The 16,236-nt window shown below is 58.6% G+C and overlaps 1 protein-coding gene across 1 annotated transcript in view; it reads right to left on the reverse strand.

The window, feature by feature from the left end:
* Window positions 1-16,236, reverse strand: part of ABTB2 (ankyrin repeat and BTB domain containing 2) — a 175,287-nt gene that overhangs the window by 4,269 nt on the left and 154,782 nt on the right. Inside the window, exons 5-14 of the mRNA XM_043580917.1 lie at window positions 15,294-15,459; window positions 12,375-12,464; window positions 11,515-11,616; window positions 9,060-9,156; window positions 8,718-8,853; window positions 6,784-7,013; window positions 5,216-5,394; window positions 4,727-4,832; window positions 4,402-4,504; window positions 3,820-3,910 (exon numbers count right to left, since the gene is read on the reverse strand). Of these exons, the coding sequence (XP_043436852.1) occupies window positions 3,820-3,910; window positions 4,402-4,504; window positions 4,727-4,832; window positions 5,216-5,394; window positions 6,784-7,013; window positions 8,718-8,853; window positions 9,060-9,156; window positions 11,515-11,616; window positions 12,375-12,464; window positions 15,294-15,459 (1,300 nt within the window). The remainder of the gene's footprint in view (window positions 1-3,819; window positions 3,911-4,401; window positions 4,505-4,726; window positions 4,833-5,215; window positions 5,395-6,783; window positions 7,014-8,717; window positions 8,854-9,059; window positions 9,157-11,514; window positions 11,617-12,374; window positions 12,465-15,293; window positions 15,460-16,236) is intronic.

Genomic DNA, 16,236 nt, shown 5'->3' on the forward strand with positions numbered 1-16,236 from the left:
ACACCAGACTCTAAGCAGCACAATGCTCATTTCTCTTCTTACCTAAATTCTAAATAGGGGCCTACCCTCAGAAGCTGCTTCCAACTTTCCCGGCTGTGCTAGAACTCCAGCGTGGAGGTGAGAGCCAGACCCTGTCTGCCCCCTGGATTTGTTCCCTTGGACAGCAAGCTCAGAGCTGGGGCCGGGTCTGGTCCAGAGGTCACCTCGTTGCCTGGCCCAGACCTGGGGCTTGTGGGAACAGAGGGCCTGGGATATCAAATGAGGTGGCCTAGGACTGGGGAACTACATTTAATTTCACTGTGGTCTGTCACAAACTCTGCCATCACGCTGGAGCCTGGGAGGTTCCCAGTTGGAAAAAGAAAAATGATTCTCCCCGGTTGGCTGCAGAAACAGCCCCAGCAAGGAGCTGGCAAGTGTGTAAGTAAACACAGCTCCGGCCGGCACAGTCGGGCTCTGTTAGGAGCCGGCCCCCAGGCTGGAAGAGGCACCAGAGGGTCTAGGAAGCAGCCCAACCCTGGGGGAGAAGAGTGGGGAGATGGCCAGTCTGTCCAGGCCTGAGGTCAGTCCCCGGAGACTGTCCCTCCCCACAGAGCGGGGGGCGGGGGAGGCTCCCTCGGTCCAGCAGCCCCTGCTGGAGCACAGATGGAGGTGTCTGTCCCTCCAGGAGGTGTGCGCCTCAGGTGCCGTCCCCTGTGCTGGGCACGGAGTGGCTGTTTGGGATGCCGGCAGGACTGCCTTGGATGATCCAGCGCTGGGAGTGGAGCAGGCGGGGGGATGGGGGGTAGGATCTCCTAGGCTTGTTTGCTAAGGGGTGGCCTCAGGACAGCCCCTCAGCAAGAAGGGGCCTGGGGGTGTGGGCCGTGAGATGGGCCGGAATCCTGCAGCTCTCCTTCCCAGGCCCCACGGCTCGGGAGCTGGTTCGACAAGGCCCAGCCACCTGTGGCCTGTGGATCTCCCTGAAGTCCCTTAAATGGATATTAGTCTGTGGAAGCCAGAGCTGAACCGCTCCCTGGGAACCTTGCTGCGGGTGGCCAGCAGGCAGAGATGGGTTGATTGTACGCAGCCCAGCAGCCCGAGGGTCCAGACAGGCTGCTCTGGGAAAGGCCCCAGGCAGCGTCAGCTGCAGAGGGGGTGGCAGGGTCTCCTTCCGTCCCGGACAGGACCCCAGGAACCTGACTCCAGGAGGCTGCAGATACTGCCGGGACAAGACTGGGATCAGAAGCCAGGTAAGACCAGCCGGTCCTCAAAGGCCCGGGTGGGGTCGTCGGCAGTGACCTTGGCAAGATCTAGGCTGGCCCTAACACTATAGCCGCTGACCACATCTAGCTTTTAAGTATTTGGAATAAGACTGGTCTGAATTGAGATGTCAAAAACACACTGCATTTCAAATGCTTATGTTTTACATTCTTGGTATGAAAATACAGTTGCTAATTTTTATATTGATCACATGTAATATTTTGGCTACCATGAGTTTAATATATTATTAATTTCACTCCATCTCCTGCTTTTTTATGTGGCTACTAGGAAATGTTAAATTACATATGTGTCTTGCATTATCTTTCTCTTGGATGGCATAGCTCAGATCTCCTTGGGCCTGTTTCCTCCTCTAAAAAACAAACCTAATGAACCCCTTCCCCCGCCTGCCCTCATTCCCTCCCAGTGCTGTGAAAGCCAGGGAGATACTGTGGGGCTGCCCTGAAACTTCCAACTTTGTTAGGAAACCCCGGTCCCGGATCAAAGCCCGGAAAGCAGAGGTCAGCATCTGGATGCTCCATCTGAGATGGCACTCCCCCACGTGGCAGAATTCTATAGCCAGAGAGCCCACATTTCCCAGGCCTGCGTGTGCCACGGATGTTAGACCTGATGTCCCTATTTACCCTCCCAACAGCCCCGAGAGGTCGTCAAGGGCTGCTAAGGCTGCTCTGACACGGATGTCCTCCCAGGGAGCGAGAACCCCTCCGGGCTGGGCAGCCACATGGCAGTGGGCACACATGTGCCCTCCCCCTACTCTGGCCCCGGCCCTGCTGCCTCTCCTGCATTGCCCTCCCATGTCTGGTCCTGACCCCAACCTCATGCCCGGACTTTGGGCTTCTTAGCCAAAGCAGTGTCTAGAGCTGCCCTTTCTCCACGTGAGTTTGGAGCAAGGGATGGAAAAGAGGGAAGGAGAGACCCTCCCCTCCCAACTCTGCTGCCTGTGCCAGACCCTGGGCCTCGCCTCCACCTTGTTGGTCACCAGGTCCTGTCCACCTCCCCTCACTGCACGGCCACCAGCCGCTCACCATCATCACACAGCTGGATTTCTCAACAGCCTCCTAACTGGTCCCCTGGACTAGTCATGACCCCTCTGGTCCCTTCCTCACCCTCCGAGTGAGCTTTGTAAATGCGAACTTGACCATTCCACACACATAACCTAAGGTTTGAATCCTGGCTCTGTCTCTGACTCTTCATCTATCAAGAGGTGATAATACACCTACACCTCCTAGGACGGTGCTGTGCTATGAAGCTTAACTGATGAACACAGTCAAAGCACTTGGAGCCACGCCTGGCTAAGTGAGAGCGATGGTGCTATAGGTTAACGGTCAACCCCTTCATGTGATGGCACCCTGTGGCAGCTTCAGACTCGTTTCTGGATGTTCTTCTGAACCACTAACCAGACTGGATCAGAGGACATTTCTTGAACACACTGTGGTCTCTGCTTCTGTGTGCACAGTTCCCCCTGCCTGGGGCTCCCGATGGCTGGCTAGCTGCCCCAGTCCCTGACGGCCTCTGCAGATTTGGGTTAGATGCCCCTTTTCTGTGCTCCCAGTGCTCCCCGTGCATACAGATCACTCTCTGATGGCTCTCTTGTAGTCCTGTCTCCTGGTGGAGGGGGCCGGGTCCTGTTTAGTGCCATCCCCACAGTGCCCACAGATGACGAAATGCCAAGTAAGTGGGTGAAGACAGCAGGAGGAGGAACGAGGCCGTTTTAGATGGTGGCTCCCTGTGCTTTTGTGAGACTCTGACCTCTCCCACTAGGTCACAGAGCTCTCCTGTGCAAGGCCAGGCCCCGGACCCACATACCAGCTGTCCCTGGCCTCGGTCTCAGCCCCTGGGGGTCATCCGGGCAGCCCGGAGCCCCTCCTCCCCCCCCCCCCCCCCCCCCCCCAGCCTGGAGACCTGTAGTTGCCACTTCCCAAAAGGAGCTCTCTGCCGGGGCTCCTCCCTCCAGACTCTCTGGCCCCGACTGGCAGCCAGCCCGTGGAGTTTCCATCACATCTGATGTTCTCCAAAGTTAGGGACTGAAAGACCCGACCTGGGTTCTCCGCAACCAGGACAGGCTCACCCGGCTTTTTCTGCCTGGCCTTCCTGGTTGGGGGTCTGAGGACTGGGAGGGGAGGAGCAGCCCACACCATGCTTCCCAGAGTGAGCACAACCCCCGCGTCCCGCCTGCAGGAGGCAGGGGGCTGACGCCACAGGGAGGTCTGTGCTGTGCTGCGGGGAGCTCGCCCTGAGGCACAAGGGCTCATGCACGTGTGCCAGGCCTTACGTGTCTGTCAGTCTGCCCATGTAGTCGTTTGGTGGTCAGAGCTCAGGACTCATGAGTGAGGCTCTGAAGCCACAAGCCCACACAGGAATGGCTACCTCTGCCTGGGAAAGGCCAAGACACTCCCACCTGACCGCTGATGTAGCGAACGCAGAAGGCACCGGGGATGGAGTGGAAGATGGCGGCCAATCCCAGCTGCCTCCCAGCCCAGACGGACAAAGCCAAGGGGCCCTGGGGGTGGGGGGAGCTCCCCCCACCCCACCCCTGAGAAGCACAAGGCACAGAGAACCACACACCTGAAAAATGTGGTACTTCATGTCGCTGATCTCAATGGTTTTGCTGCCATTGCCATCCTGTTCTGATTTATTGGTCATCAGCGTCTTGAACCTGGAGCGAAAGGGGAGAAACAAGGCGGGTCTTGAGCATGACTTTTACTCCATCATTCGGCAGCAATGGCGCCATCCATCACCTGGCCGGTCACTGGGAGACGGGACATTTTTAAAATTACTGCAGCGCTCCCAAAATGATTCTCGGCAAATGGCGTCTTACATCACCCTGGACTGACAGCCGGGCTGGGCCCCAGTGCGTCCCCACTGCCCCCCAGGGGTGACTGTGACGCCTGTGGCGGGAAAAGTGACTCTTCATTCCCAAACATTTATATTTTCTAGCGAAAGCAGGAACTCGAACAGGAATACAACCTCAGGGCTCCTCCTGGAGAGCTCTTGTCCCATCCCCTCTGTCCCTCTGTCCACATTGTCTTGTGCCCCCTGTGGGGCAGCGGGACTCCATGGTCGCGTGACCCATCTCCACAGGACAGGCTCCTCTGTCACCTGGTGTCTAACGAAGCCACTCCCACCCCTCTTCCCGATGCAGCCTACCTGTTAGAAGCCGTCACCAGCAGGACTTTATGCGCATAAAACAGCTTTCCTTCCACTAGGAAGGTCACATCTGACATCTCCTTGTTGTTCAGAAAGTGAGGATCTGTGCCCAAAAGGAGAGAAGAGAAATGACTAGGGCCCCCCCACTACCGGGTGCTGGCTAAGCATTCTGAGAGGTTGGGGGATACAAAGGGGAAGAACAGAGAAACCGAGGCCCAGGGCCTTGGCGCTAGGAATGGGGAACAAGAGACAAACAGGAAAAGATAAAGGCAGACAGACAAGGAGGGGGATCTGGAAAGGTCGGGTGGGCGGGGGCAGGCCTCACCTAGCCTGGCGGGCAGGGTCTTCCGGATCTCTGGAATGCTGGGGACCGGGCTGCTGCCATAGCAGTGCGTGAAGATGGCAGCCAGCTGCTGGGTGACGGAGTCGTTCTGCGGGGCAGGGGCAGAGAGAGGGCCTGTGAGCTCGCCCGCCCGCCATGGCCGTCTGTTTATAGCTACAGACATGTCAGGCTAATTTCAAAAGTCCAGGCCTAGATTAGAGCAGCCGCTGTCTTTTATTCCTCCTGGATCTGGCTTGGCAAGAGATGCCTGTTCCTCCATCACTGAATCCCCAAATTGCTTTCCTGGCCAGGCTCCAGCCCCGACAAATCCACGGCCTGTGGCCTCGGCAGCCAGGCAGTGGGAGTCTGGGTGTTGGGGGTGCGGGAGGGTGCCGGTGTCTGTCTGTCGTGTGTCGGTCTGCGTGTCTGCCGTCTGGGCCGGGCCCTGGAACCCGGCAAGCTCAGGGTGGGGACCTGCCCAATGTCACTCACTTTGCTGGTCTTGAGGATGTCGAACATGAGCTGTAAGCCCTCGGTCACCAGCTCCTCGTTGTATTCCTCCTCCTTGATGGAGCTGAAGTCCCGCAGGAGGCTCTGCACCACCGAGTACCGTGACTGGGAGAAGGAGGTCCTCAGGGACTCGATCCAGACGTGCAGCTTCCAGGGGACGCCTGGGTGCAGGCAGGGGAAGGGCAGGCCTCAGCAGAGCGGGCCCTGGACAGACCCTCCCCCCCCCGCCCCCCCGCTTTCTCGGCAGGCTCTCCCGCACTGTGCCCCCTCCGGTCCCCTAGCATCCCGCCCTGTCCCCTCATGCTGAGTGGCTCTCTCCGAAGCCAGCTGTAAAGAGCTTCCTTTTGGCCTGACAGGCTTGCTGAGGTCAGGGGGATTTCAGGTTCTTATCAGATGAGGGAGAGCCGGCCGAGTGCCAGGAACCCACAGGGCTCAGCCTGAGGCCACGCCAGTCCCACCGTCTCTGGGGCCCTGGAACTACTTACTGGGAAGACCTATTAATTATGAGGGATGGCCAGGTGGACTTGGATGCCTAGAAAATAGGCAGGACACACAGGCCCACGCCTATCTAGAAGGCTGAAATGAATCCTGACCTACCTCAGAGGGCTTTTACCAGCACTCAGGTCACTGGCATTCAGTGGCACATAATTACTGTGTACCAGCTCCCTGGAGTGTGTCAGTGAGGCCATAAAGTAACTTAAAACTACTTTGTGAAGGTCATGACAAAAACTAGTAATTTTCCTGGTAATTAGAGACATAGCTTCTTACCCCCCAGCCTCATATGGATTTAAACAAAAAAGGATGGATGGCATTCCCTAGGGACACATGACTTAGGTGGCATTAACATCCTCAGTTTGCTGACTGTAGATGGGAATGATACACCCATTTTACAGTGAAGAACACTGAGCCTGACCGGCCGCAAGAAGGTAGCATGGCCTCCTGCTCCCCTGGCCCAGTGCTAGGGGTCTGTGTGTCGTGGCCCCTGTGAGAGCAGGGACACCGCTGCCGTGCACCGAGCGCTCGTGGCGAGCCAGAGCCAGGCCCTGTGCCTCACGTGACATCACACTCTTAGATGAGGACCATCAGCGCCTGTGGAATGGCTGGGACCTCACCCAGGTCTGTCTGTGTGTCTGAGCGGCCTCCCTGGTGGAAGGACAGTCCCACAGACTTGCAGACCCGAGGAGTGGAGAGTTTGGCCGAGTGACAGGAGAACATCCAGGTGACCAGAAAAGTTGACTCAACCCCGGGGCCGCACATCCCAGGCCGTGACCAGGCCCTGGGGCGGGGAAGCTCTGACCAGGGAGGATGAAGGGCCTGAGGCGGGGCGATGCCCTCAAGACGCACCTCTGCTGAGGACTGAGGCTCCGGGCAGCTCCTCTCCTGGCCATCAGCCATCAGGCCTGCGTAGACCGGTGCCGCCTGGTGCCCTGCTGCCTTGTGGCCCATCTGCCCCTGTGGGCACCGCCCCCTTCCTGTCTGCCGCAGAGCAGGAGAGCGCGCGTGCGCGTGTGTGCACGCGTGTGTGTACGTGCATGCCTGCGAGTTCTCACCCAGCGCCCTCAGCTCCATGGTGATGTCCACGTAGCCGTGCTCAGCACTGTAGTACATGGCCTCCTGCAGGGCCTTCGTGCGGGTCCGGCTCAGCCGCACGGGCCCCTCACTGCCGCTGCCCTGGCTGGACGCGTCACTCTCCTCCACACCTTCGGCCAGGATCTCCTCCAGGGACAGCACGTCCGCTTTGGCCTGCTGAGGCTGGGTCAGGAGCTTCCTCAGGACGTTCCTGCAGGCCAAGGGACAAAGGAGGGTGACGCCTGAGGTCCTCACCATGGACGGAACCACCTGAGGTGCCTTCCAGAGCCCCGGGGCCCATATGGGAGCTACGGGGCACCTGTGGGCACAAAGTGCGCACGATCTCCCCCTCCCAGGCGGGCTGGGCCAGGCCTCCAGCGCCCTCCATCTGCAAGCCGCCCGAGGGAGGCAGGGAGGACACCGGGGCCTCCCCTACCATCCTGGTACTACTAAGTCATGGGCTTTGGGGCCAAGCAGGCCCCGCCATTTTGCCTGTGTGATCTCAGACAGGTTGTTCTATGTCTCTGTGCCCTGACCGCTCTGTCATCTACAGAACAGGGTGCCAGCCTCACCCTCCTCCAGAATTAATGTCAGGCCAAGGTGACGGCATCACACGTAGAGCCTGATACATAGTGGTCCTCTGAGATAGCAGCCAATTTTACTCATGGGAAGTGTCTGAAACATAGGAAATGCTCATATTCATTTGTTTTTCCTTCCTTCCATTAGGAAGAATGACCTAAAGTCAAGACGCCTGTTATACAGAATTCAGTGTGTAGAACATTAGACTTGACGTAACGTGTTCCCATGTACTGTTGCACTTAACCCCGTGAGATCCCACGGACGCTGCCATTCATGTGTGATGAATACAACTTGCTCAAGGTCACCCTGGGCAGGAGTACAGACTCAAACCCAGACTTCTGGTTCCATGTCCCAGGCTCATTCTGTCACATCCTGTGGCCTGGGATGGCTGCAGCATGGGCAGGTCCAAAGGTCACCTGGGGGCTGAGCCTCCTTCCGGCGGCAGCCCAGCCCAGTCCCCACCCCATTCTGTGCTGGAGGTCATGTTGTGCCATGCAGAGACCCCTCTGAGAGACTCGGGGTCATCCGGCGGTAGCTTTGCTCACCAAGTTTACAGAGCACCCACTTTGTGCCGTGCACGGGTATGTAAAGGTGAGCCAGCCATGCCTGTCCCCGATCCGTGTTCCAGAGAGAGAGAGTGGGTAGCAGGTGAGTGGACAGACGGTCTCCACGCAGGGTGAAGAGGTTTTGAGAAGGGCGTTGGAGAACAGGAAGTAGTTGGCCCGGCTGCCCCTCCCTTCTGGCCCCTCCCCTGCCTGCTAATAACCTCCTCTCTGTCTGACTTTGCCCCCCAGAGCTGCCGGATGGTTCTGGGCTCAGCCCGCTGCCTCCCCGCCACAGCCCTGGGCAGGCCTGGCCCCCACAAAGCAAGATCCGCCATCTGCTCTGGCAGCGGGGTGTGATTTCCCACACGGCCGCCAGGAGCTTCTTCGAGGCTGAGCCATATGCTGTGCGAAGGCCCCGGGGGTCCAGGAGGCCACCGTGGGCCCGGAGAAGAACCACTGAGCACAGGAAAGGACGTGGCCCCGAGATGGGTCAGTACTGGAGTCTATAGGAAATGGGAGAGCCTGCCCTGGGTGTTGGGAGACCCAGGCTGCAGTCCCGGTCTGCCGGGAACGAGCTGGGGGGCCTCTCCCAGCAAGGGGACCTCTCTGCCACCCAGTGTCTCTGGGCGTCCAACATCTGAGGCCTCTCTGCTGATCGAGGACCTGCTCGTCTTTCTGGGTAGCTTACATGCACAACTCCCATCCGGAAAGATCTCTAGCTCTTTTGCTGCTCCTGGGGGAGCCTGTTTCGTGCTCCCACATCGCACGGGGTGGGAACCCCAGGTGGGTACCTGTGGCCATGGGCGGCTGAGTGGCTGAAGCAGTTCATATCTTCATGGAGGGAGGAGGCCATGCCATTGGCTTCCAGCATGCTGAGTAGGGGATCAGCGCCTCGGCTCAGCAACAAGCTGACCAGCTCGTAGTTCCCTGGAAGACAAGGCCGACGAAGGATGCTACCCCTGCCCACAGCACCGTGCCTGTCTGCTGGCCCCCGCCTGGGTGCCGAGCCCTAGAGAAACACTGATGAATGGGGCCAGGGGGAGGCCTCAGACAGAGGGGTTTCAAGGCTCGCCCCAGGGATCTGGGCACGGGGCCGCAAGTCCAGCTACGGGCTGAGCCAGCTTTATACTTACCAGCTGCAGAGGCTAGCTGTAGCGGTGTCTCCGTGTAGCTGTCCTCACCGCCAGTCACTGCTGAGCCCTCCACGTGGGCACCGGCATCCAGTAGCAACTGCAGGGCACAGGACAGGACACGTCAGTGTAGCAGGGAGTATCTGTGAGAAGGGCCTCGACGAGTTCCTTCTAGGCATGTGACCGAGACCCTACTCCCCCTGGGCAGCCGAGGAACTGGAACTTTAGAACTTGGAGTTAGCCTCAGGGCTCCATGTTTCTAGAATCTTCACCTCTGTTCTTGTGACTTTGGACCAAGCCCCTAAGCTGTGGGGACATCTGAACTGTTTCTCGCTTTTAAATGCTTTCCTGGGGAGGGACGCCTGGGTGGTTCAGTCAGTTAAGGGTCTAACTTTGGCTCAGGTCACGATCTCGTGGTTCACAAGTTCGAGTCTCACGGTGGGCTCAGAGCCTGGAGCCTGCTTCAGATTCTGTGTCTCCCTCCCTCCTTGCCCCTCCCTGGCTCGTGCTCGCTCTCTCTCAAAAATAAATGTTAAAAAAAATTAAAATTAAAAAAAATGCTTTCCTATGACTTAATTGTGGTGACCTTTCTAAAAAATTATGCAAATGAACAGAGTGGAAAGTATCATCCCAATCCAGCAGGGGAAACTGAGGTGGGGGAACTGAGGTTCTGGGAGGCAGCAGAAGTAGTGGGAAAGGCACAGGTATTAGGCCCAGAATGAGCCGAGTGCCAGTGCCGGCCACCAACCAGTCAGGGACCTGGGGCACAAACCTCAACCCCTCTGGGCCTCGGCCTTCCTCATCTGGAAAACGGCAAAAGGCCGTTGATACGAAATGGCACTCAACCCACCACGGGGATCCAATAACCAGAAGGTTCTCGCTGAGAGGTCTGGCAAGCAACCTGGGGCTGAGAGGCGCAGGACTGAGGGGAAAGCTCGTCATCCAGGGTGCCTCTCTCCGTGCCGGCAAGGGCAAGATGGCCCGGGGCTGGCGGATACCCGGCAGTTCCAGCTGAGCCGGGCCGGCTTTGCCTCGGGGCAGGGGCGGTGTCTGCACTGCCCCAACAGGCCACCGCCGGCTGCGTCTCACCTTCCCTGACCTGACCGGCTGCTCCGGTGGGAGCACTTCCATCCTTCCCGGGTTTCTGGACACCAAACCCTCCTCGGAGCCTGCACCCGGCAGGCCAGCCTGCACGGCAGCTGTCTCACACCTGGAGACCAGGTACGAGGGGTCGAGGCTGCCCTCCACGCCTCCACTGCATCGCCTTTCCGGGTGGCTTACACGCACAACTCCCATCCGGAAACCTCTCTAACTCTTCTGCTGCCCCTGGGGGAGCCTGTTTCGTGCTCCCACATCACACGGGGCGGGAACCCCAGGTGGGTACCTGTGGCCATGGGCGGCTGGGAGGCGGGGAACGGCCGTCAGCTGGAGGCTCTTGTCAGTCAGAACCCAGCTGTGGCTGCCGCCTGAGCCGGTGTGCCAAGGCGGGGGAGGTGGAGGCCTGCCCGATGGGGCGAAACTGGGCACCAATCCAGGCAAGTCCAGGGCACGGCCCTGCAGGCCGGTCTGGGCTAGGCTGGAAGCCTGCTCGGGTCGTTAGGACGGCGGTAACCAAAAAGCAGGCAGGATAGGGCAGCGGGCCTGGTGAAGACCACTCACTGAGTCACTGCCACAGCCCAGGGCTGTGCTGACAATGATGAATAGCCTGGACATGACCTCGGCCCTCAGAGGACTTGCAATCTAGCAGACAAACGGACAGACAGACAGACAGACAGCAAGGTGTAACGCGAACTCCCAGGAAGGGGCGTGCAACCCTGTATACCCCAGTGGCCTGAGGAGCAAAGGAGTCTGGGAGTCGAGCGGCAGTGCGGCTGGTGTCCTACCCGGGGTGGGACGCTGCTCTGCTCTACTTCTGGGCCCGAACCCCATCCTCACACCGGCCACAGCTACCTTGGGCCGAGTTGGGCACCGTGTGGCGTAGCCTGGCTTGACCCCTGAGCTGTGCCCCTCTGAGTGCCCTCAGGAACTGGGAGACTGAAAGACTGGGCCTGTTAATGGGGATGGGCAGAGCCAGAAGGACGCCATGATACCGAGCCGGCTCTGGGGGACCATTCACGAGGGAGGAGAACGAGCTCGAGGTGGGGGTGGGGGAGATGGCTGGAAGAGGGAAGACAGAGCACATCTGCAGCTTCCAGCACGCCCCGGGACTCCCTAACAGACCCGGAGATGCCGGCCAGGCCTGCTACTGCTCAGGCCTGGGCCTTACTTGCTGAGGCCACACATATCCTTGTACGAAAGCCCTCTGCGTGAGGCAAAGTGGGGGGCGGGGTGGGGCCCGCCCTGCTGACCCGGTGGCTGACTCTAAGCAGTACCTCTGCTCTCTCTGATTCCAGGCGGCCGCTCGCTTGGGCCAGGCAGGGGCTGCGTCTGGGGCCCGGCGCACCTGGCAGAGGCTCACCTGGACTACAGAGATGTGTCCGTGCAGCACAGCAAACGTCAGCGATGTCCAGTGCCGGCTGTCAGGGTGGATGGAGGGGTGCCTGGGAGAGTTGCTTGGAACCTGGAAAATGCCACGGATGAGCGGTTTTTGTGGGCGAGTGACATTCCCGGGCAAGACACACATGCGCCTGAGCTAAGGGGGTATCCCGCAGGGATGGGGACTAGGAGCCAAGTCGGGTGCTTTCCGGGTTCAACCGGCAACGTCTGCCTGGAGCGCCATGTAGACAAGGCTCAAAAGGATGTTTAAGGGCGCCTGGGTGGCTCGGTCGGTTAAGCGTCCAATTTCGGCTCAGGTCATGATCTCGCGGCCCGTGAGTTCGAGCCCCGCGTCTGGCTCTGTGCTGACAGCTGGGAGCCTGGAGGCTGCTTCGGATTCTGTGTCTCCCTCTCTGTGTGCTCCTCCCTCACTCACACTCTCTCAAAAATGAATAAATGTTTAAAAAAAAAAGGATGTTTACTTAGCGCCGCTGGCCCTGGGCAGATCCACCGCAGGAAGGGCACCAGGCCGCAGAGGGAAGCAGAGCTAAATGCATCTGGGGACGGTGGATGTGGTAGGGGCGGGAGGGGACGAGGCTGGTTAAGAGGGACCGGTGTTACGGTAACAGAACCATGGCCGTTCTCTCCACTCACCCCCCTGCTCTCAGACACAAAGCCCAAGTTTGAGGCAATGCCCTCTCTGCTGTCATCTCCGTACCCATTCCTCCAAGAACCATTTAGCCGGTTGTCCAAAACACTGCACCCAGCGTGGCTGCTGGACACCTTGGGTGCTCCCCCTTGCTGGGCCAGCGGCCCGGCTGTGGCTCTTTGGGGCCTGCTCACCTGGATGTCCAAGTTCGCTCCCGCGTCAATCAACATCTGGACCATCGCTTCATCCCCAGCAGCGCAGGCATACATCAGCGGCGTCAGACCCTGTGTGAACCAGAGGCAGACGCTAAACCATCTGGAAACAGACACAGTGACACGTACTCCACAGGCCTCGGTCCCAGAAACCACCGTCCCGTCTCCTGCTTGACTCGGCTGCTCATCCTGAGCAGTCCTGTGTCGCGGCCCAACCTCTGCCCTTTCCGGGCCCACTGGACACGCCACACGTGAAGGGTGAGCAGGGGACAGTTCCACAGGCACCGTGGGACACAGGGGTGAGGAGCCCGGGCCCCGCGGCCGGACTCGGGCACAAAGGTCACCTCTGCCACGGCGAGCTGTAAACTTAGTCCAGGTTACTAGTCTCCCTCTGTGCCTCAGTTTCTTCATCTTTAAAAGGAGGATAACGACAGTATCTACCTCAGAGATTTGTGAACAATACGAGTTACTACGTGTAAAGTGCTCAGTACAGAGCAGGCTTACCTTAAGAGCTACCTAATTAAAAGAACACAACGAATGACCCCATCCCTGCTACTGTCACGCTGCCATAGCCTAACCCACCCCAGGCCCTGCGCGCCTCATCGCCGTGCGAAGTGATTCACATGCAGCGTCTCATTTAGTCACCGTAATATCCCTGTTAGGGAGGCTCTATTCTCATCCCCACTGTACAGACGAGGCACAGAGAGACCCAAGGCAAGGTCACACAGGGTGCGGGAGGAAGGGCTGGCCCTGGAACCAGACCCGCCTGAGCTGCGAAGCTCACGCTCCGGGGCGGCGCACGGAGGGCGGGGAGGGCTCTGCCTTGGCCATTTCGTGCTACTGAGCAAGTCAGCGCTTTTCCGAAAGCTGAGGCCCAGTCCCTCCCTGCGTTTGGGCGGACGGTTAGTGGGGCCGCCTCCTGGCTGGGAATCTTTCTCCGTGGCCAGTAATAGCAAAGACAGCAGTGGAAAGTGTTATTCCACAGCTGGATCCTGGCAAGCGTTTGTCTGGAGCCCTGCGATGTTATTTATTAGGTTATTTGTGTGTAGACAAGATCTCCTTACCTCATAAATCCTTGCCTAGTGCCCAGAGATAAAGAAATGGCCTGACATTAGTCATGGGCGAGAGGGCTGTTTACCCACAGATCATTCTATAAATACCAAGGTTGAGGGAACAACAGGATCGAGCATTTAGAGAGGAGCCAAGTGCTGCAGAGTGAGGCTCGGGCTTTGTTTCAGCCCCTGCTGCACATGCTCGACTTCTTGTTTCCCACACATCTGTGCACGGTTCAGCATTTAAGTCGGGGGGTCTTGTGAGAAGCAACTGTCAGCCCCATCCCCGAGGCAGGTACAGGAAGACGGCTGGTGACCAGCGCTCACAGATAACCGCTGTCGTCCTCACGAGGACAACAGGACCCAGAACGAACATTACTGAGCCTTAACTACGTGCCTGACGCGGACGTGTCCCCTAACCCTACGGGGCAGGCACCGCCGGCCCCCTTTGCTGGGGGCGAGGCAGCCTGTCCTAGACGCCAGGGCTTTGACAGGGTGGACGGCCCTGCGCCCCGAGGAGGAAGAGGATGCCCCAGGACAAAAGCTCCTGCAAGGCCCTGGGACCTGTGCTGACAGAGGCGCCCCAGGGAGATCTGACGCCCAGCCTGTCGCCTCCCCGCTGCCCTGCCTCGGCACCTCCCCGACCCTAACCCAGCAGGTGTCCTGACTGCCCCACCTCCGTGCTCTTGCTCTCCGGGTCATCTCCTGGCCTGGGAATGCCTGTCCCATTGCTCTGTGCTTCATCCCCCTGCTCCTCCCAAGGCAAGGTCCTCCTGGCTCTGGCTGGGCTTGGACCCCTCCAGGGGACCCCCTCTCCTGCCACTCCACCTGACCCGTCACCAGTCCAGGGCCACCCGGCCTTGGGGTTGACCTGGCACATCAGCCCGCCCTGTCCTGTGCTGTCATCTCGTGGGAGAGCATTCCACCCAAGCCCTCCGCTGTCACCGCGCCTTCCGCACGCTTCCGTGTGGCCTTCCAAATTGCAGTGCCGTCACCTCCATGGCAAGGACTCACAAGGCCGCGTCAGATAAACAAATCGGACAGTGCCTTGTGGCGAAGGGCCTGGATTCAGATGGCTTGTAAGCCCAGTTCTGCTCCTTGCTAGCTGTGTGACCTTGGGTAAACCAACTTCTCTGTACCTCAGTTTCCTCATCTGTAAAACGGGGATAATGATAGTACAGACATCACAGGGCTGCTGTCAAGATTGAATGAGTTCATCTGTGCAAGGTGCTTTGAACAGTGCCTGGAACATAGCAGTGAGCTCTATAAATGTGAGCTCTTCAGAGCAAAAACAATAAAGCAAACAAACAAAAAAAAACCTTCAAGTTAAAGTCTATCTAAAATTATAAGTCACTTCCAACGCTTCCTTTTCCAGCTCGATTTTACTCCTTAGCACTTTTCACGAATCTGCTCTGTATTGGACGTCTCTATTTCCTAGCACGTGTTTGCCTGCTACTGCCACCAAGGCGGCGGGTTCCGCGGGCCTGGCACGCGGGAGGCGCACGAGGTGCCCTAAAGCACGCCCTCGTGACTGACGCCCAAAGCTGGAAATCCAGCTGACTCCTCTGGACTTTGTCCCAGCCCTGCGCCATCTGGGACAGCCTCCAGCCCTCCAGACAGTGGAGGCAGAACCTCCGTTACAAGGGTTTTCCAAGGGGTGCTAGGAAGGTCCTCGAGCTGACGTCTCACCAGGAACAGGCAGGGCGCGATTTGGGAGGCCGCCCGTTTGTCAGCAGCACAGAGCTGAGCGGCTCTCAGGTTTGGGACAGAAGGACTGGGCCACCACCCGGCAATGACGAGGCCCCGACTCTGTGCCCTACGCCTGGCTAGCGGAGCTCTCTGCACGCACCTGGTCGTCCATAGTGTTCACCCCGTCCGGGCCCAGGGCCTCGATCGCCTGGTTGATGAGGTCTGTCCTTCCGCAGTTGAGCATGCGGAAACCCAGGTCCTGGTTGAATTTTTCGGTAGCCGCTCGGGCATCCAGCCTCCGGAAGGAGCTGAAACAGCACTCGGGTCTGTGCAGAAAAGACCCACAGGTGTGTGAGTGTGACCGCGTGTGACACTTTTGGCTAGGACATCGCCCCTCAAGGAGATGTGGCACAGCTATGCCAGGCTGAGTGGGGGCATGACAGGGCGGATGGGAAGGACGGGAATCGCTATTGGATCGGCAAAGAATGGCCTTGGCGTGCGCCATGCTGCCAAGCGTCCATACTTCCGTTCTTCTACACACACGACACAGAAGAGCTGTCCACCATCAGGGAACCAGGTCCCATCAGAAATAACCCACCAGGGGTTCAGCCTGAGGAGGAAGCAGCTCCAGTCGGGGTGTGGACTTGGCAGTGAACTTCCTGCGGGGAGAAGGCTGCACCCGGCCTACGGGATGGCCACTGTGGCCAAGTTCCAGTTCCTGGCTCTACGCCCTCTCTCCTGAAGGCCTCCCGAGGAGGCCCAGAATTACCAAACAGATGGTGGAGAAAGGCCCAGAAGCCCACTGCCATCAAGCCATCCTACCAGGGAGGGTCACGGATTAAAAACCACATCTACAAGAGGGCGTGGGACAGGCTTCCCATAGGTGGCTTCCGCCTGGAGCCCTGGTTGGACCTAAGTGTGGAAAGTTCACGTCCCAGAATGACTTTGGGAATTTGCCGTGGAGACAGAGGAGGCTATAACTGGGGTTGGGGCAGAGGGTCAAAAAAAAAAAAAAAAAAAAAAAAAAAGATGCAAGGCTCTCATAGAACAGTAGCCACAGAAACCATTCTTCAGACAACTTTAGGAGACGAGTCCAATACAAG

This window comes from Prionailurus bengalensis, chromosome D1 (genome assembly GCF_016509475.1).
Source record: "Prionailurus bengalensis isolate Pbe53 chromosome D1, Fcat_Pben_1.1_paternal_pri, whole genome shotgun sequence".
NCBI lineage: Eukaryota > Metazoa > Chordata > Mammalia > Carnivora > Felidae > Prionailurus > Prionailurus bengalensis.